At 41.1% G+C, this 22,241-nt stretch overlaps 1 protein-coding gene across 1 annotated transcript in view; it reads left to right on the top strand.

The window, feature by feature from the left end:
* The window catches only part of CPA6 (carboxypeptidase A6), a 309,118-nt gene that overhangs the window by 100,175 nt on the left and 186,702 nt on the right, over positions 1–22,241 (top strand). The window contains exon 2 of the mRNA XM_025394528.1: positions 16,657–16,732. Coding sequence (XP_025250313.1) covers positions 16,657–16,732 — 76 coding nt within the window. The remainder of the gene's footprint in view (positions 1–16,656; positions 16,733–22,241) is intronic.

Here is a 22,241-nt window from a genome sequence, read left to right as displayed (position 1 = left end):
CATGTTTCTCTATACGTAAGGATCTGCTTCTCATATATTGGACTACCCTCCTGCCAATTCCACAGTCCTAATTACTGTAACTTTATACTAAGTCTTGATGTTTGGTTACTCACCTTCTTCACAAGTGCGTTGCCTGTTTCTGATTCTTTGTTCTTCTATTATGGTTTCACTTCAGCTTGTCCAATTCCATGAAAAAAAGTTGAAATTTTGTTTGGAATTGCATAGACTCTATAGATAAATTTGAGGAAAACTGACATCTTTACAATATTGTCTTCTAAAATGTGAATATGGTCTGTCTCTGTTTACATCGCCTTTAATGTCTTTTAATCAAAATTTTTTTTTTTTGAGATGGAGTCACGCTCTGTCGCCCAGGCTGGAGTGCAGTGATATGATCTCAGCTCACTGCAACCTCTGCCTCCCAAGTTCAAGTGATTCTCCTGCCTCAGCCTCCCAAATAGCTGGGATTACAGGCACTCGCCACCACACCCAGCTAATTCTTGTATTTTTAGTACAGTTGGGGTTTCACCATGTTGGCCAGACTGGTTTCAAGCCCCTGACCTCATCTGCCCACTTTGGCCTCCCAAAGTGCTGGGATTACAGGCGTGAGCCACCATGCCTGACCTAATGTCCTTTAATCAAATTTTATAATTTCCTCCCTAAATAACTTGTGTATCTTTTGTTATATGAATTGCTAGGTACCTTATATTTTAGAGAATTATATATTTGTATATAATCTCTGTATGTTGCTAATGTATAGAAATTCAAATGATGTAAATTTTAATTATATATTAGTTTGCCATGCTAAATTCTCTCACTAGTTTTATAACTGTTAGTTTTTTTTTTTTAAGTTTGCTATGTGGTTAATTGTATCATCTATGAAAACTGGCTGTTTGGTTCCTTCTTTCCAATTCCACTAGTTTTTATGTTTTGTTCTTATTTGCACTGATTCTGTTGAATACAAACAATGGTCAGAGCATCCTTTTCTTGTTCTTGACTTTGAAGAAAAGTGTTGAGCACTTTGCTGCTGAACATGATGTTTGCAGATTGGAAACAGAATAGACTCTCTCTAGCTTACATGACACTTCGCTCTTTTTTAGCTTATACCTTTGTTACACTCCGTACTGTACTTTCAATAATTTTTAAAGATATACTTTCTGGTTCACTAATCCTTGTCTGGGTACATCTAATCTGCTATTTAACCTGTCCATCAAGTTTCTAGTTTTATTTATTATATAATTTAATTCTAGAAATTTAATCTGGTCATTTTATAGTTCCTTGATTATTGGTAACATTTTGGATCCTCTCCTTCATTTTCTAAGTATATTACATGATATATGTATACTCCATCTCAGGGTGTTTGTTAGCTATGGCCCACAGGCCAAGGACAGCCCAACCAAATCCAATCCAACCTGTTTTTGTAAACAATGTTTTATTGAAACCCAGCCAAAGCTGTCTGTTTAATATTATCTTGGTAAGTTCACTCTGTAACAGCAGAATTGAGAAGTAGTGATGGCAGTGGCAGGCCATCTGGAGCATCTGCTGCCATCATGCTGGCTGCAGCAGAAAGACATGAGTGGTGGCAGCAGGAGCAGCTGCACGATCAGCAGTGGCAGCGGTGTGTCCCCTGTGCCCTGCATCCCTGAGGCAGCCAACTGCATGACCCCACCCTTGCATGGCTGGGCAGGACATGCTCCCAGGCCCAGAGCCTCTGTCACTGCCTCAACCTCACTCCCTGCCACATCCCATGAGCACCCTGCTGAAGGCACACAGAATTCACAGGGCCGCAGGAGTGTCGGGTTCTCTCCTGTGGGGTTGGTCAGGGGCTGCCACTGCTGTTGCTAGGGAAAATGCAGAGAGAAGGTAGGGCTGGGACTGCACACTCCACAGAGCGGGCAGGAGCTGTGGACAAGTGGGAGCCCAGGACAAGCTGAAGGGCCGCCCCTTCCAAGTTGGCGGGGCAGGAGCTCCCCAGGCACAACTATAGCTACCCAAGCTGAGGCTGAGACCCAGGCACCCCTGTGCTCTTGGGAGCCAGGAACAGGAAGGAGTCCCACCCTCCCAGGCACAGCTACAGTTGCCCAACCCGCAGGTGCAGACGCAGGCATCTCTACAGTCCTGGGGGCCTGCTCCTGTTGTCTGGCTTCTCCCCGTTGTTAGTTCTTGCTCCAATCATGGAGCAAAGTTGAGGCTGATCCCAGGCAATTCTGAAAGCCGGCCAGATGTGTATACACTCAGGGCAGTGCTGACACGCCAGCTCCCTGCCACCTTGACCCCCTCTGGATTTTGGGCACCAACAAGCACTGGAGGGAGGCCAAAGGGGTGCTGAGGGCAGCTCAGTGCTGGCCTGCAAGCACCCCTTGGCACAAATAGCCTGCATAAATGGCAGCAGGAGGCAGACAGGCTCCTGGGCAGAAGGGGGCAGGTCCCTGGTGAAGCCCCAGCTCCAAGCTGGGGAGGGCCAGAAGCCTGGGGGCCAGGCTACCAGTCCCTCGGACCAGAGTGGGAACTTGTGGTGCCTTTTCCAGGCCCACCCATGGCTGTCCATGGACCAACTGGCACAGGGTACTTTCCTTCTGAGGCCCATAAAAGCCCCAGACTCAAGGAGATGATGGGATGACCAGCTACAGAGAGAAGCTACCCACCCCAGGGTCTCCTCTCTGCTGAGAGCTGAAGAGACAGGATGACCAGCTACAGAGAGAAGCTACCCATCCCAGGGTCTCCTCTCTGTTGAGAGCTGAACACTTGTCAGGACACCCTGGCTACAGAGAGGAACTACCAACTATAGGTCTCCTCTGAGCTATTCTATCACTCAATAAAGCTCCTCTTCGTCTTACCCTACACTTGTCTGTGTACCTCATTCTTCCTGGACACAGGACAATAACTCGGGACCTGCCAAATGGTGGAGCTAAAAGAGCTGTAACACAAATAGGGCTGAAACACACCCCTTGCCCACCATGTTATGGGTGACAAGAAAGAAGGAGAGAAGAGCTGCAGCCCTTCAGGGAGCCCAGACCTAGGAGCTCCCCAAGCCAGGGCTGTGATACCCTCTTTAGGGCTCTGCAATTCCTGGCATCCCAAGTTTCCGGGCACCACACCATGTTCCCTGGTGTCAGCTGTGGAAGCTGCTTATGGTACACCTTGTCCAGCCACAGCCTTGCAGGGAGCTGGTGCCCATACCAGCGTCTGCAGCTGCCTGACCCGCTGCAGTCAGTGTGCCTAGGTGTGTACAGTAGCTGGACCCCACATTCACTCACATACCCCTTATAGCTCCATGTCTGGCTCACCCTTGGCAGGCATGGGATCCAGGCCAGTAGTGAGAGCTGAGCACAGCCTGCCAGGCTGAGAGGACAGAAGGAGCCCAGCAGGCCAAAACAAAACTCAGGCAAAGGCACCATTGGCCACAGAGGTTTCCAGCTGGTGAAGCAACACCCCAAGAATCCCATAACAGTAGCAACAGAGACTGTATGACCAGCAAACCTAAAATATTTACCATGGGGCTCTTTACAGAAAAACTTTCCAACCCCTGCACTATCTGACAATTTCAACATCAGTAGGCTCTGCAGGCCTAATTCTGCTCTTTGTTGTTTCTACTGACTTTTGCTCTTGTTGGCTTATTTTCTGATGTGCTTTATAATTTTTGACAGTGAGCTCCTATTTGTTGGAACTTTATGGGAGTTATTTGAGACCTGGTTTTAAGATAGATTCCTCCTCCGCATTTGTTTTGGGGCCCTAGGGACAGGGCACATCACAGGCTAAGGTCCCCCAGGAAGTAGACTCTGAGAGAGAGGCTTGCATGGAGTCACTTTATTAGGGAGTACTCTCACAAACAACATCTGCCAGGAAATGAAAGAAACTGAGCACAGAGGGATATTTGAACTGAAATGTCTTCTCAACAGTTTTCATGGGAAACTCTAAAGCTGGATTGGTCCTTCAGTAACGTCTCAAATTGAGGAAAGGGGGCCAGGCCTTTGCACCTCAGCATACCCTGCCCCTGGGGGAGTGGTCTTCCTCCTAGATGAAGGACTTCCTTTCAGCCAAAGGCAATTGCTTAAGAAGGACTCAGCTGTGAGCCATCAGCAGGCAACACTTTGCAGCTAGGACAATGAATACGTCTGTTCTGCAGGGGTGATTTGAGCAGCACACCACAGTAAGGACTACGGGGAACTTCTAACCAGAAGACTACTTTAACACAAATTCTTAGTTTGGAGATTTTTGGACCATATAGATTTAAATTTTATTAGGTTTATTAGGTTTATTTTTTAGGTTGAATTTCATTCCTAATCCTGCTGGAGGGCTAGCTATGGTTTTAAATTCTCACTATTGACTATATTTTTCCTACCTAGAGCCAAGTTCAAGACAAACACGTTTTCCTCCTTTCTCCTGTCACAAGGCTTTTTTTTCTAGTCATCTTTTCACTAAGGTTGCTATCTTTAAGGCTTTATATGGGAGTCTGTGGTCTGAATTCCCACCTTGCTCAAACTCTCAGGCATCCAGGGGCTACCAAGGTGCTCCTCAGTTAGGATAACCACTGGCCCCAGTGTTAGCTTCACTCATCGTGTTGGGCATCGTAGAATTTCTCTTACTGTATTGCCACTCATGCATATTGTGATATACCACATATACACACAAACATGCATGCTTGCATGCACGCGCATGCACACACACACACACACAATTTCTAGCATTACTAAGGGCTTTCTTCTGGAAGGATATTTCAGGGTATAGAGCCCAACAAATTATGCTGGCAGATAAATTCCTAGGTGAATCTTACATAGGCTCTAATTTCAAAACCACTAAACTAATGTATTGCTGATGGCTATCAATCTACTGAGCCCCCAAATCTTCTTAGTTTTAAGTATCAAATCTTTTCATATGGTTTTCTCTGATCACTGCTGCTAAACCTTTTTACGGCATATTTTCTATGTAGTTTATGAAACATTTGCCATGTTACCTTATAATAATAAGGTATTATTTGTCTTATGTACCCAATTAGATTATATATCTTTGAAAAATTTTCCCCTGTGCTTTGTAACTCCTTTCCCTTTTCCTCACACCAGAAACTTGCATGGAATAATTTGCTGCATGGATAACTATTGAATAAATAGTTTGTTCTCCACTGTGGTAACATTTTTCTCAGACTGAGTCCCATCCTTAAATACAACAAGAAAGAACTAAATTGAAGTGTGATACAATGATCTCACACAATATATAGCAAGTCCTTGAGACATAGTGAAGATCATATCTTATTATAAGAAATTAATTTCATGACATTATTATATTTTATTGCTTTTTCTCCTCTCTGATTTATGCTAATGGGAGAAGAAATTCTCAAAGCAAATAATGGAAGCCCATTTCAGGCATTTAAAAAGATGATGTGGTTTACAAAAAGCCAATTTCAATTCAACTCAACAAATATTTATTGATCAACCATTACATGTGAGATACTATGAGAAAATTTCTGTTATAAAGTGAAATGCATCTGTGAGGCTTCTGAAGACTGTGTGTTTTTCTTTTCTCTGCTGTTAAATTAACTGCAACAACAACCACCACCAAAAATAAAGTCATTACTTCTGCCTAACTTTAACCCAAGAGTGAAGTCTAAATCTTCACGTCCTAAGCAAACTGCCACAGGGAGATTCTTCATGTTCCAAGTACTTTATATTGCCACTATAAACCATAACTGAAGAAGGGAGAATCCATTTAGCTCTCTAGAGCGTGCTCTGCCAAGTTGTCTCTTATTTATTGCTTTTTAATGAAATTTTTCATGTGCATCAAAACATAATCTTTCAACAAAGGACACGCAGCTCGGAGACCCAAGCACTTTATAATAGAGAATCTACATGTGAACATTAATTTTTCTAGGTGGAATTACCTAATGGATTTCTTTGTGCTTGGGGATGACATTATTTTTAAGTAAGTGAACATCCTATTATTAACTTTTCCACAGGATACAAGCTTTCATAAAGTTCATCAAATATTTTAAACTGTCCTATTTTCCTTGAGAATATGAGATGAGCCTTAGTTTTGGAGTACCCTAAATCTTTCCTTCTGAATACACATGGTTTTTTAAGCTGCCATCAAAATTAAAGGGATGTTTTAGAGAGAGGGACTTGGGGAGGAAATAGAGAGTGCCAATATGTATATTCTCACCTGTGAAGACTGATTTAACAGTGAATTTAATTATTCCATTGGTTTTTCTTATTCCTCTAAAAATATCCAAAGTAAACTTACTGTTTTACAGGGTGCTTTTGGTTACAAGTAAGAAAAAACCTGACTCAAACTGCCCTACATAATTTTAAAATGTATTATACAACAGAAAGTCCAGCAGCAGAACAAGCTTAAAAGTTGGTTGATTCAACAAGATCATTGCAGACCCAGATTCATTTTGTCTCTCCACTTGAGAGTCCACAGTGAGCTTAGGGTGAATCTGCCTCATAATTGTAGGCTAGCAATGGCATGCAGAATTGCATATTTGCTTGTTTACATTCAATGAGAGAGAATCCTTCCACCCCCTTTGAATAATCCTTCCCTTAAATCTGATTGGGCCGATTTATACCTCACATCTACCCCCAAACTAACAAAAGTTGCCAAGGGATATCCAAGCTCTGAGTGGCTAATCGGGACTCAGTCCTGATATAGGGATAGGGTGAATATCTGAGCAGAATCAGAGTCCTTTTAGGGTTTCAGACAGGAAAATAGATTTGGAGGAGCAGCCAAAAACATCACTGCAGTCATCTATTCTGGTCCCTTGTGAAGGCCAACATTAGAAATGCTTTACTACATCTAGGTAAGTTTGGTCTTTGGAAGTATTGAAAAATTGAACATGTGTGACTTATACCATTAGAGAAAACCTCTTTACAGGACTTCATCTGAAATTATTTTTCCTTTTTCTTTTGAGTTTCACTCTTTGTTGGCCAGGCTGGGGTGCAGTGGCATGATCTCAGCTCACTGCAACCTCCACCTCCCAGGTTCAAGTGATTCTTCTGCCTCAGCCTCCCGAGTAGCTAGGATTACAGGCATGCACCACCACGCCCAGCTAATTTTGTGTTTTTAGTAGAGACGGGGTTTCACCATGTTGGTCAGGCTGGTCTCAAACTCCTGACCTCAGGTGATCCCCCCTCCTTGGCCTCCCAAAGTGCTGGGATTACAGGAGTGAGCCACCATGCCCGGCCCCTTTTTCTTTTATATAAAGTGTTCCACATACCCAGTTACCATTGTAGAAAATGAGACCATCCAATATGTGCATTTCTCAGATGCCAAAGAGCTGCCTGAGCAGAGAGAAAACAGAAAATCCCAAATTAAGGCACTGATCAGAGATTAATGCAAATATCCATGCAAAGGGCAAGAAAAAATGCCAGCAGCAACAACAAAAATGTTGAATGTATTCAGAATCAAATTGTGTCATGTTTTTTGTGGTGTTCACAGTGGAGCAAACTTGGAAAAGCATCTTATTTCAGTGCATTAAGTTCTAGGCTGGGTGCAGTGGCTCATGGCTGTAAACTCAACACTTTAAGAGGCCAAGGTGGAAGGATCAGTTGAGCGCAGGAGAACAGCCTGGGCAACATAACGAGACTCTGTCTACAAAATTTTTTTTTTTTTTTTTTAATAGCAGGGCATAGTGGTTCACACCTGTTGTTCTACCTACCTGGGAGGCTGAGACAGGAGGATGCTTGAGCCTGAAAGGTTGAGGCTGCAGTGAGTCATGATGGTGCCACTGTACTCCAGCCTGGGCAACAGAGTGAGACCATTTCTAAAAAAGAACTAGAAGAATATTTTCCCATAGAAGTAATGACAGTAGCTACTATGTATTGAGAGGCTATAAATTAGGTATTTCCCAGACAATATCTCACAGGGATTGTGATTATAAACTCATCACCAGCAGTTCCTGCTGTCTCCCTGGCATCTACCACTGTGCCTGGAACATAATGTAACCTTCATTGATGTGCTGGATGAAATAATTTTCACAAAAAACCTATGCGATAGTACATTGGTGCTTCCCCTCAATTTAAGGATTAGGATTCATTGGCTCTAAGTGTTTAAGCATTTTGGTCAAGGGCACACATCAAGTGGTGGAGCCCAGATTCGTAATCTAACCTTACTCTCTTTCTCCCCCAAAGTGAAGAAGGAAGTGGATCCTAAAAAATAAATCCAGTATGGCTCACGCCTGTAGTCCCAGCTACTCCGGAAGCTGAGGCAGGAGAATTGCGAGAACCTGGGAGGCGGAGCTTGCAGTGAGCTGAGATCGTGCCACTGCACTCTAGCCTGGGCGATAGAGCGAGATTCTGTCTCAAAAATAATAATAATAAATTCAGTGACTTGGAGAAAAGAATAAAACAATGAAATATCTGAAGTTTAAGTCTTTTTAATACTAGTGGATTAGGAAAAACACCCTAATGATGTCATTTTAATTCAATTCCCTCTTTAAAGACCCTATCTTCAAATGCAGTCACATTCTTGGATTGAGGGAGTTAGGATTTCAACGTTTGAACTTCAAGGGGAAACAACTCACATATCTGCACTTAGACACAATATACAACAAAAATTCCAGATGATTTCGACAAAACATGGAGCAAAGAAGGAGGAAAACATTTGAGGGGAGAAGGACAGAGAAAAAAAGATTCTTAAGGTCTTATCTTGTTCAAGGGGACAAATTACAGAGGCATTCTAGACATGAAGAAAAAGGTATCTCAAAGTATGTGTGTAAAATACGAAAAAATCACTAATACATAGAAGATGCGTAACTTGCAAACCACTAGACGAGAAAAAGCTGACGAAGAAAATTGATTAATCCAAGAAAGAGGAAGAAAAGGGCAAATAAGAACCTACAACAAGCAAAAAGATAAAAATTATAAGAATAAAGTCACATATATTATGTATTACAATTAATGTGAATAAGTAAAATTTCCAATTAAAAATGCCAGGCAAACAAAAAGCAGGAGTGGCAATCCTATGGGGAAAAAATGGAATTCATGATAAAGAGCATAAAATAAATCAAAGAAGAGTTTCTCTAAGGAAACTTTATAGAAGTAAAAGTTTTATTCTATCCAGAAGATGTAGTAGTCGTGAGCTTACATACAGTTACACACATCAAAATACATGAATCAAAAGTTTTTATATTCAAAAGTAAATTGACAAATCCAAAATTATAGTGGTTATATTGAGTAAAATTGGCTCAAATTGTCAAATTCAGTGGAAAACTAAAGACAGAGAAAATGAAAATCATATAATTAATATGCTTAATAGGTGTATATATAAAACTGTATAAGAAAGATCTTCTTTTCAAATGTTTGTGCACTATTTATAGAACTTGAATACATATTAGGCCATAAATACCAATGCAATGAAGTCTACTAAGTAGGTATCATAATGGGCCACCTTCTCTTACTTCAAGATAATAAAACAGTAACAAAAATAAATCTTCCCACCCAAAATACATGTAAGTGCTTGATATATTTTTTAACATTCTTCAAAATAGCTCTTTAGTAAAGGACTAAAAACTCAATTGTCAACTATTAGATCTGAACATCAATGAAAACACCACATATTAAAATACAAGGCTTGCTGCAGTGGTTCATGCCTGTAAGCCCAGCACTTTGGGAAGCCAAGGTAGGAGGATTACTTGAGTCCAGGAGTTCAAGAGTAGCCGGGGCAATACAATGAGACCCCATCTCTAAAAAAAAAAGTTTTTTAATTAACTGGGCATGGTGGCACACACCTGTAGTACCAGCTACTCAGGAGGCTGAGGTGGGAGGATCACTTGAGTCCAGGAGTTTGAGAGTAGCCTGGGCAACATAGTAAGACCCCATTTCAAAAAAAAAAAAAAAGTTTTTAATTAGCTGGGCATGGTGGTGCACACCTGTAGTCCCAGCTACTTGGGAGGCTGAGATAGGAGGATCACTTGAGCACAGAAGTTCGAGATTACAGTGAGCTGTGATCATGCCACTCCACTCCAGCCTGCACAACAGAGCGAGACTGTCTCTGAGAAAACACACACACACACACACACACACACACAGAGCATCATTTTTTAAAGGTTTATAAAAAGTTTATTTTTAAAAAAAAGCCTTCCTTATGAATATAGTTATAAAACTCTGAAATAAAATATTAGCATATAAAATCCAGCCATTTATTTAAAACGTGGTACAGCAGGTCCTAGAATAACATTGTTTTATCATTCAACATCATTTTGCTGTAACTTTGACAAAAAAAAAATCAATTCCCACCAGGTCCACTGTCTGAGGAATTGGCATGTTCTCCCTATGTCTGTGTGGGTTTTCTCTAGGTACTCAGTTTCCCACCCCCATCCCAAAGCTGCACCTGTTAGGTTCATCAGCATGCCTACATGGTCCCAGGCTGAGTGAGCATGGGTGTGTGAGTGCACCCTGCAATGGATGGCATCCTATCCAGAGTCCGTTTCCACTTTGTGTCCTGAGCTGCAGGGAAAAGCTCCGGCCACCCACAACTCTGAACCTAGAATAAGTGGGTTGGAAAATGAATTAAGGAATGAATACAAATTATTATTATTATTATTATTATTATTATTATTATTATTATTATTAATTGAGACGGAGTCTCCCTCTGTCGCCCAGGCTGGAGTGCAGTGGTGCGATCTTGGCTCACTACAAGTTCCGCCTCCCAGGTTCACGCCATTCTCCTGCCTCAGCCTCCCGAGTAGCTGGGACTACAGATGCCTGCCACTATGCCTGGCTAATTTTTGTATTTTTAGTAGAGACGGGGTTTTACTGTGTTGGCCAGGATGGTCTCAATCTCTTGACCTTGTGATCCAACTGCCTCGGCCTCCCAAAGTGCTGGGATTACAGGCGTGAGCCACAGCGCTCAGCCAGGAATGAATACAAAGTATTTTAAAATAAAAACTCATAGACAAAATCATACAAAGGCATGACTAAATGATGCAGTACAAAAGCCCTCAGCAGACCCATTGTATTTGTTATTGTTTATTTCAACTGCACATTGGGAAGAGGTGTTCATATTTTAGCTTTGCAAACATTTATTCCTTGATTTAACCCACCACTGCAACAACCACTATCCCTCTCAGATTTGCCAAAAATTGAGTGCATAATCTTGTCTTCATTAATTTTTTTAAATGTATATATAGTTCATATTTATTTCAATGTTTAATATTAGAAGTACTTCGTCTTTTTTTTTTTTTTTTTTTTTTTTGAGACAGGGTCTCATTTTGTCACCCAAGCTGGACAAAGTACCTTGATCATAGCTCACTGCAGCCTCCAACTCCTTAGTTTGAGTGATCCTCCTGCCTCACCTCCCAGGTAGCTGGGACTATATGTGTGTGCCATGACGCCCAGCTAGTTATTTATTTATTTATTTATTTTCGCAGAGACAGGGTCTCACTATGTTATCCAAGCTGGTCTCAAACTCCTAGCCTCAAGCTATTCTCCTACCTCAGCCTCCCAAGTCCTGGAATTGCAGGTATGAGTCACACCCAGCTATGGGTCTTTATTTAGAAATTTGGCGTTTTTTTGTTTTGTTTTGTTTTTTGAGATGGAGTCTCACTCTGTCGTCAGGCTGGAGTGCAGTGGCACAATCTCGGCTTACTGCAACCTCTGCCTGCCAGGTTCAAGCAATTCTCCTGCCTCAGCCTCCAGAGTAGCCGGGACCACAGGCATGTGCCACCGCACCCAGATAATTTTTGTATTTTTAGTAGACATGGGGTTTTACCATGTTGGCCAGGATGGTCTCAATCTCTTGACCTCGTGATCCACCCACCTCGGCCTCCCAAAGTACTGGGATTACAGGCATGAGCCACTGCACCCTGCCTGGTGATTTTTTCATGACCAGAAATATGCCCATAGGAACTTAACTTGCTTATATCAGTTAGTTTATGGTAAAATCAGTTTTGTTATACACTGTTTCACATAAAATCACAGTTTCCAAGAACTTATCATTGATGTTAATCAAGGACTTATGTTTTTAAATCAACATATGAAGTAAAAGATAAAAGCAAACTAGTGTTACAAAATGCTGTAAAACAAACACTGCGTGTATGTGTATTAATGCAGAAAAGAGTTCAGAGTGATACACAAGTAACTATTAACAGTGGCTACAAAGGGAAGATAGAAGGCTTGGGGTTGGAAGAGAATGTTCTCATTTCATATGCTATATAATATTTTAATTTTTCAAGTGTAGGTTCATAAATTCTGTAGCATACAAAGAAGTTTAGGATTTCATAATGGAATCAGTTGTGAAAGGTCATGCCAGGAGCCACAAGGAAACATCTGAAGCTTCGTATCTCTTTCAACAGGACTTTCAGGTTGCCTAGAGGACAGAGATACTCTTCCTTCGCTGCTGCACAGTCAAGGCACAGAAGAATGGCAGTCAATACAGGCAACACAGTCTTAGAACTTTTTTTTTTTTTTTTTCTTTGAGGCAGAGTCTCACTCTGTTGCCCAGGCTGGAGTGCAGTGGCACAATCTTGGCTCACTGCAATCTCCGCCTCCCAGGTTCAAGCAATTCTCCTGCCTCAGCCTGCTAAGTAGCTGGGACTACAGGCACATGCCACCATGCCCAGCTAATTTTTGTATTTTTAGTAGAGACGGGTTTTCACCATGTTGGAAGGCAGCTAGGAGATCATCCCTCACTTCTCTAGTGAAGAAACTGAGACCCAGACGTAGTATAGAGTTGGAGATTATGTTCCCTTTCTGAATTTTCTCTCGGTGCATACATGCTTAGGAGGCATTTGGTAATACTTTTTGAACTGATTACATTTATTTACTATTGTCTTATTCATGTGGTTGCTACCGTACAGCAGGATTATTAGTCAAACTCACAACCAAACTCAACATGGGCTTTATAGCTACATAACCTCATTTTTCTTGTAGGGCAAAGGAACAAAATGTGAACATATCATGGATTAATAAGTATTAGTAATTCCTGGGAGACTAGTTATCTGGAATATCCTGCTTCCTCTATAAGACATCCTTAAACTAAAATTAAAAATGCTTATGCTGTCTTTCTTTGGACAACTTTATATAAGCTAAGTTAGAAATATATGTGCATACGAGCAGCTGCTTGCCCAGTAGTCTTTCTAACCTCAACCCATATTCAATACTGTGATTCCCTCATCTTAACCCCAAAGGGTAGCCAAAGGGTCTTAAGTTGATGTTGCCACGTAACGGTGGAAAAAAAAAAAAAAAAAAAAAAAACCTGATAAGTTATAAGGAAAAGCCTCTAAGCTCACCTCCTCTGGTAGTTTTGTATGGTTAGTTTTTCTAAGTTCCAGTAGACTACCTGAAACTTCCCTGTTTCTAGCACCAAATTATTCACCACTTCAAAAAACACTAGCTATCAGATTCAGGGAGAGTAAGCTTTTTGTTTGGAGAAACAAACAGGGCATTTGGGGGTCATGTGGTTTTCACATGCTGAATAAAGAGCTCTTGTTGGGCTTTGGTTACCCGTCATTCCATCAATATAATTTACTGGTTCACGAAAGAGTATGACATTTCATGGGTCTTTCTACATTGCCTTCCTTATTCTCTGTCCTTTGATAAGTTATCAAACAGTAATAAACTCATTTCTAAAGTCACACTTGAGAATTTCTAAAGGCTAGGATGAAGTGAACTTTTTGTAACAAAAATGAGAAAACTGGGTTTGAGCAATCACTTTCAGGGTTAAATAATCCCAAGGGTAGTTTCTTTGTATCCTGTACTTATTTGCAGAAGAGGAACTGATTGCCAGGTTGAATTATCCATCTTTAAAAGAAAAAAAGTTCTTCTTATGGCTGTAAAACAGCTACAGATTGCTTTTCTTGCACTCTTGAGGAGCTGACAAGGCCCCAGATGGAGGTGTTTTTCAGCAAGCTGTCAAGTGATCCATCCATCAAAAACAGCCATATCACCCAGCCGAGCTTGCTTTCTCTGCCAAGAATTGTATTGGGTCAGATGAGAAAGGCCAGGGTATGATGAATCCAGGAAAAACACAGGTCAGAGATATGTATACCAGAAAAGAGAAGAGATGTGGTTACATTTAAATTCCAAAGGTTATGTTTAGATTTGTTTTACAGTGACTTGATAATTTTTTCCCAGTGCTTTCTTTTATTCTTTCCAGAAATATGAACTTCATGACATTGGTACTGAGGGGTGGTTTGTGTGATTTTGAGAAAACCAAAGCTATAAAGCTCTATTAGAGTAGCAGTCCATAAAACACAGTAATTTATCATCAGCAAGCCAAGAGCCTTTTTATTCATAGGCCTAAAGGAGCTATTACAGGATCATTTGAAATAATAAAGCTATTGTGATTGGAAATAAACACAAAGCCCTAAAAATCATTGCCCAGCAAGTCCAGAAGTATCCCTAGGGATCTGATGCCCTCTATATTAGCCTTACTTCGTCTTTGAAACTGCTATCCCTCTGTATTAGCCCTCTCTCACACCACTATAAAGAAATACCTGAGACTGGTAATTTATGAAGAAAATAGATTTAATCGACTCACAGTTCCACAGGCTTAACAGAAAGCATGCCTGGGAGGCCTCAGGAAACTTACAATCATAGCAGAAGAGGAAGCAGGGACCTCCACATGGTGGCAGGAGAATGCGAGAGCAAAGGAGGTGACACACTTTTAAACCATCAGATCTTGTGAGAACTCACTCACTATCATGAGAACAACAAGGGGAAAATATGCCACCATGAACCAATCACCTCCCAGAAAGCCCCTCCTCCAATTCAACATGAGATTTGGGTGGGGACACACTCCAAATCATATCATTATCTAAGAAGTAAAATGACAGAAAATCATGCAAATTCTATTCTTATTCCTGGTGCACCTTTGGGGTTGGAGAGACAAGTTGTGGGTAAACTAGTAGAGTTTTTGTTTTCTGCTTTATATTCTATTAATAATATTCTACCTTATCTTTAATCATTGTAAAATGCCATAGAGAGTTATGAAAAATATTAATTCCTACTGTGCTGTATTTACTTAGTTTTTCTTTATATTTCCTCTGGAAGCCAATTACTCTCAGCAATCTCCTTTATGCCAATCCATTAATATTTAATAAGCATCTACTCTATGCAAAAGACATTGGATAGTTGTGATTATTATGGGCTAGAGCTGGGCTTCCCAACCTGTCCCCATCATGACACACCTAGAAATTGATAGACTACTTTTCTGGCACACCTGGGAGACAAGGCCCCCAAAGAGAAACTTTCTGAAAGACACAGCAACACCTTAAGTCATCTTAGGTAATTCAGGACCTTTACAGAAAGAACCTTAAAGTGTGTTCAAATATAATTTCTTTTTTTTTGAGATGGAGTCTCGCTCTGTTGCCCAGGCTGGAGTGGTGTGATCTCGGCTCACTGCAAGCTCTGCCTCCCTGGTTAACACCTTTCTCCTGCTTCAGCCTCCCAAGTAGCTGGGACTACAGGCACCCACCACCACGTCCGGCTAATTTTTTGTATTTTTAGTAGAGACAGGGTTTCACTGTGTTAGCCAGAATAGCCAGGATTGTCTCGCTCTCCTGACCTCATGATCCACCCACCTCGGCCTCCCAAAGTGCTAGGATTACAGGTGTGAGCCACCGCGCCCGGCCCAAATATAATTTCAACTGTGGTAAAACTTTGTGGTTGTGAAACTGACCCAGTAGTCCTATAGAGAGTTTTTTTGATAAGCACAGATGGATTCTTCTGGTCTTAAAGATTGAAACATATTCGTTTTATCTGAGTTCCTTCCTCAGAAAGCGACCTTCAGGCCTATCAAAAAGTATCAAAGAACTGAAACTCATCAGATCACCACATCCTGACAGTGAGATGCAAGACCCCTCATTCATTATGATTGCTTCCTGGCTCCTGCCTAGTTTCTGTTTTGTACACATTGCTACATTTCTTCCCTGCTATATACACCTCTAGTTTTTGTCCATCAGGGAGATGGATTTGAGACTGAGCTCCCATCTCCCTGGTTGCAGCACCTGATTAAAGCCTTCTTTCTTAGTAATAATCATCTTCTCAGTGATTGCTTTATGTGCGAAAGCAGCAGGACCTAGACCAAACCCCTGGTGTTTCTGTAACAGTTGTAAACATTGACTTTTAATTTGTATCACTAAAAAATTTACAGCCATCAGTGTCTAACACTGATGGCCCTCTTGTTTGGCCCCACGAGCCAGGCAGGAAGCTCTGTACCAGAGAAATGAGATGCCTGCCCCATAGAGATGGGCCTCTCCTTACTGTTCTCCGTGTGGGAAGAACTCAAACGAGAAGCTTTCCCTAGTGTGTGGATTCACATCCTCTTACTGAAAGTCACATTCCTTTTCAGCATTATGTTTTAAAAAAAGAATGACTTTTCTTTCTTCTGTCATCAGAAATTTTCCTTCTTGGTATCTGCTCTGAGCAGCTCATGAAAGTTTCTGTCTCTTGTTGCCACCACCCTTCCTGTATTTTTGGCCTTTTTCTGCATTTATAACATTAAATGTGAGTTTGTAATCTTCAAAGCTGATTAAATACCAAATAGCTTTAAGACAAGAAGAAAAGAACAATGCAATCGGAGAATAAACTGGATAAAATACTGGGCCAGTGAAAAGTTTTGCTGTTTTCCTTCTTAAAAGCAGAGGCAGTTTTTTAAGAGGTAAGAAGGAGATGACTAATATCTTTATTTTTGAAAAGTAATTATCATCTTTCTTTTCTTATCTTACAGTGATAAAGTGATAAGATTTATTCCCAAAACAGAAGAGGAAGTATACGCACTGAAGAAAATATCCCATCAACTTAAGGTAATAGAGCGTCTACTCACTTATAGTGGAATTGTGCTTGTGGTGTGTTTACAGGGATTTGCTGACTGGAGTTGAATAATTGGAATTTATTAACCAAGAAAGTAAAGGCTAAGGACATAACTTGAAAGGCTTTTATTTTATTTTGTTTTATCTTATTTGATTTTATTTTATTTGAGATAAAGTCTCACTCTGTTGTCCAAGCTGGGGTGCAGTGGTGCGATCTCAGCTCCTGGGTTCAAGCAGTTCTCCTGCCTCTTAGTACAGACGGGGTTTCACTGTGTTGGCCAGGCTGGTCTCAAACTCCTGACCTCGTGATCCTCCTGCCTTGGCCTCTCAAAGTGCTGGCATTACAGGCATGAGTCACTGTGCCCAACCGAAAGAGCTTTTAAAGAATATTTAAGGCTACTCAAAAATTTTCTGGCTGTGTGCAGTGGCTCATGCCTGTAATCTCAACACTTTGGGAGGCTGAGGCAGGCGGATCACTTGAGCCCAGGAGTTCAAGGCCAGCCTGGGCAACTTGGTAAAACCCTATCTCTACAAAAAAATATAAAAATTTAACCAGGTGTGGTGTCACATGCCTGTAGTCCCAGCTACTAGAGAGGCTGAGATGGGAGGATCACTTGAGCCTAGGAGGTTGCAGTGAGCTCTAGTGTCTCTTTTTTTTTTTTTTTTTTTGAGACAGGGCCTTGTTCTGTCGCCACTGCTCTCTAGCCTGGGCAACAGAGCGAAACCCTGTCTCAAAAAAAAGAAAAAAGATAGTTTTCTATCTGACACATTATCTATTCATTACCCATCTCCAAGGTAGAATATAAATTTCATGAGATAGTTTATCTATTTTTTGTTCATTGCTGTATTTCTAGTTAGTGTCTGGAATATCCTAGAAGTTCAATACATAGTTTTGTCATTATTTTTCCTTAATGAATGAATGAATTCAGTTTCCTATTTTCTAGAACTTCTCTTTTTCTTCTTGAATCTTCCTACTGATCATCTAGGCACTTTCCTCTTAATTAAAACTTTAAGCAGAAGTGAGTTGAGGAAAAATTAAAGCCAGAAATTCAAGTTAATTAGTTTTGCTATGTTTCAGTGGGTCTGATAAGAGAGTTTTCTTGGCAAAGATTGAAGGCTCTGATTATTCAATCTTTGATAAACTTTATGAATTTTAGAGTTAGAGCATTTCTCTAACTCCATCAGCGCATATAATTGAGTGTTAACTTTTACCTGAAAGTTATGATGAGAAGTGTGGTGTGACTGGTTCTTTTCCATGCCTACCAAAATACAAGCAAGTCCAAAAACTATGTGGTGGTTTAGGGTCCATTTTAATGGACAGCAAAGCAGATTACCAAACAGGCCTCATTATTCTTTAATATGAAATAGAAAAATGTTTTTCCTATACGACTGAAGTGCAGTCCTACCTGAAGGAGTGTTAGGGAATGAGGAAGGAAGGAGACATTGTGGCTTCTGGAGATACTTGTAATTAACAAACTTTTTTTCTTTTATTTATGGTTTGATTTTTCTCTTTGGCATGTTCCCCTTCAAATATTGAATTTATTTGCAAATGATATCTTGAACATTGAGTTTATTGATTCCCTGTCTTCTCCTCATTCCCAGCCGCTACACAAACAGTACTGAGTTCAAGCATGGTGTCTCATTACAAGGGCCCAGGGTGAGGATGCAGGAACCCATCCCCAAATTGTGGTTGTTTTATGCAGTACCAGAGAGACCATGCTCACTGGGCATTTCCTAAACCTCCTTTTCTTCTCCCAGGAATCTGCTTCTAGTAGGCTATCGTTAACCTCTTCTGGTCACATATGGACATACACCCCACAACATCCTTTTCAGCAGTTGTAGCTGAACACTTCCTGAATAGTCCACCAGGAACTTAATAATTGCAAAGAAGCAAAGAAAGTTTTGAGTGGAAGTTTCCGTCTCCACTGAAATCGTGTTTTCATATAACACCAGAAAAATAGCCACTTTTCACTTTGGAGTTCAGTGTTTTAGGGAACAGATATTCTGAACCAAATATTGGAGCAAAATATTTCTCAAAGGATGTTTCCACCATTAGTGAATCTATTTACGTATTAGGCCTTACAAAGTAATGAACTCGCACTGTTATATTTGTGATAATCACTTACCATTATCAAAAGCAATAAAATTACATCTGTGAGGACTATAGGGGTTACTTAAAAACTCTCAGAAATCATCATAGATGGAACCAAAAGCTATAGACCATAAATAGGGCTGCTGGCACTGATGACCACACATTTACATTGGGCCCTTTCTGGTAAGCATTTAAAGAAAATCATTCCCGCAGATTGTTTACATTTAGTCCTCAAGGAAAGGTAGCCACCTGGGGGAGGAAATGGTTTAGATGTAAAGGAGCTTAAGGGACAACTGAGAGAATGGAGGGAAAGGGATCTGATGAGGAAAGGGGAGCAGAGTGAAGGGGAGAAAGAAGCTTAATATTAGGATATCAACTGTGCTCTAGTGATTCCACTCCACACAGAGTTACATCCAGCTCCTCTCAGCCACAGTGCTACATGCTTCTACAAATTGCCTCATTTTAACAATCCCATGAAGTGAGTATATTGTTATTGCTGTTTTACAGACGAAGAAACTGAGAGAGACAGAGTTAAGTAACTTGTCCCCAGGCCACAGTATGGGATTGGAACAAGGATCTAGTCAGTGTCAAGCCCTCTAGGACCCAAATGAGGCCTGCCTCTTGCCTCTAGTCAGTTTATTCTGATTATCTTCACAATGGAGAGTATTGAAGCCAAGTTTGCAGGGCAGTGGAGCCTAGACTCAGAATGTGAGCATTATCATTATCATTTACTTTAACCCTAGAATCAGGGGTCACCAAGACCATGCCCGCATTCAATGGGTTGCATAAGGACTCACCCAACTCAGCATATAGTCTGACTAACAGCTATGATTGGTCACAGCAAAAGGATACAAAGCAAAATCAGCAAAGGGAAAAGGAGTATTGGGTGAAGTCCAGGGAAAATGAGGCACAAGCTTCTAAGAGGCCTCTCCCAATAGAGTCACATAGGATGTGCTCAATTCCATCAGTAACAACTTGTGACAACAAACATATAGTGTTGTCTACCAGGGAAATTCATTAAAGACTCAATGCCCAAGGTTTTTATTGGAGTAAAGTTACGTAGATACCCTCTGCCTGGCACATACCCAAATTCCAGACTCCCAGAAAAAAAGTAGGTGTTCAGCATGAACTATATTATTTGCATAATGTAAGCACATTGAGTCACTCTTATGAGTTAGGGTGGTGGTAATCCTCTTGATATCCAACTTTCCAAATGCCAGCCAAAGGGCCAATTTTACAAGCAGGCCTTTCTAAAGACAGTATTTTTCAGGCCTGCTCTATTAAATCTTTTTTGTACATTTCTTCATTTCCTTTCACTAAAGAAATAGTTTTATTGGATTGAAGTTGGAGGTATTGAGTTTAGATAAATTTCTACCTAAAAGCATCATGTTACCTTGATGTGATTTTAAATTCGAATGATTTCAACCAAGCAAACCATTTGTACTATGGAAAGCAGCAATTCTAGCCAGGCAGAGAAAGCAGCCTGCAGAGAAAAAAGAATATGACTGTGTGTCATCTTCTGGCCTGTGGAGCTAATGGGACAGAATTATGGGCATTGCTAACAGCTTCTTTGCATTCCCTGTGCATTGCCTCTAGAAGGGAAGAAGGAGGGTTTGCCAGGAAACCTTTAGTTGCCTTCCTTCCCTAAATCACACTGTGTTAGACAGAATTCTAAGATAGCCCCCCAAGACTTCTATCCCCCCGGTGTACATGCCCTGAATAATCACTCCCCTGAGGATGAGGAGGGGCCTGTGAATATGATGGGACAGCCATTCCTTTGATGATGCTACATTATATGGCAGAAGGGAAATGACATAGGGCAGACCTGACCTAATCAGATGAACACTTTAAAAGCAAAGAGTTTCCTCTAGCTGTTCACAGAAGACGTCAGAGAAGTGCTCCTACTGGTCTCAAGATAGCAGTTCATAAACTACAACCTTGTGAACTATCCATGAGAGTCACGTGCTAAGGAATTCCAATGGCCCCTAGGAAGTGAGAATGGTTTTCAGCTGATAGGCAGCAAGGAAATCAAGATATCAGTCCTCCAACCACAAGGAACTGGATTCTGCCACATAAGCCTGGAAGAGGCAGCCCAGCGGATACTGTTGTAGGACCACTAGGTTTGATTGCCCATTGTGTAGTAACAACCAATACACTGAGACAAGAGTTGCAGCAGAGAAATGGTATGGTAACTGTAGGGCAGCCAAACAAGGAGATGAGAGGAAACCTCAAATCTGCCTCCCCAAGGAGGTTGCGTTAGGGTCTGAACAGGTGATGAGCTGAACAGGAGTTGGGATCACAGATTGATTGAGAAGTGAGGAGTGAAGTCATGGGACAGGGAGATGAAAAAACATTTCCTACACTTCTTTGCGGGGTTTGTTTCTTGGTGAAGGTCTTCAGACTAGTTGGTGTCAGCTATTCTGCTGGAATTCAAGATCTGAAAAACACTTTAAGCAATTCTTGGACAGAAAGATCCAGTGCCAGAGATTCCATCTATAGGAACAATGCAGGGAGCAGGTGCTCAGGTGCTCCCCACAACGTGGCTCTCAGTTAGCAGCTGCAGGGACTTGGGTAGACGTGCACCAGCACACCCTGGTCAATGCCCAACTATAACTCTGCCTAAAGCCTGGCTTGTAATTCTCATGAGGGCTGTTTTCACAGCTTGATTTTAGCCCATTGATACCTGAAGAGAGAATCCAGGCAGCCATGTTGGGACTTCTGACCTACAGAACTGTGAGGTGATAAATAGGTATTGTTTTAAGCTGCTACGTTTGTGGTAATCTATTCTGCAGTAGGAGAAAACTCACACACACAGCGAACTAACAACCTACATTTTGGCCTTTGGCTCTCAGATTCATATATGAATCTTTGTTAATTTTCCTGATTTCACTAGCTGTAACCAAGCATCTTAGGGAAAGTGGAAAGTAATTGGACTACATGCATAGGCTATAAATTCACAATGTCTTCTCTGAAACATGAACAAATGCAAAATGCATGTGCAATGTTGAACGGAATCTGAGAAGAGACGGTCAAAGCATAGTTAATTAGACATAGAACTGCTGTTACAAAGCTGGTTACTTTCCTAATTAAATTTTATGGTTTTGCTGAAGAATTAAAACAAGAAAGTTAAACAGAAAACCATGCCCCCAGAGAACTGGATTGAGAAAGCACCAACCAATTAAATTGTTAATTAAGAGCATAACCATGATTTAAATAAAGTTATGATGGAAAGGGAACAGTCTGCAGGTAAGTAAATTAAATTCCCAGCACCACATTCTGCCTACATCTCTTTGCAAATTCTTTGTACTCTGAGGTAATAGAAATGGCTTTATGTAGGATCACAAAGTTTCCATTACAGAATTGATACGCTCTTGTATAAAGAACAATTAATGACATTTCTGTTTCCAATTT

The sequence above is a fragment of the Theropithecus gelada genome, chromosome 8 (assembly GCF_003255815.1).
Source record: "Theropithecus gelada isolate Dixy chromosome 8, Tgel_1.0, whole genome shotgun sequence".
NCBI classification, from domain to species: domain Eukaryota; kingdom Metazoa; phylum Chordata; class Mammalia; order Primates; family Cercopithecidae; genus Theropithecus; species Theropithecus gelada.
This window is presented reverse-complemented; position numbering and strand designations above follow the sequence as displayed.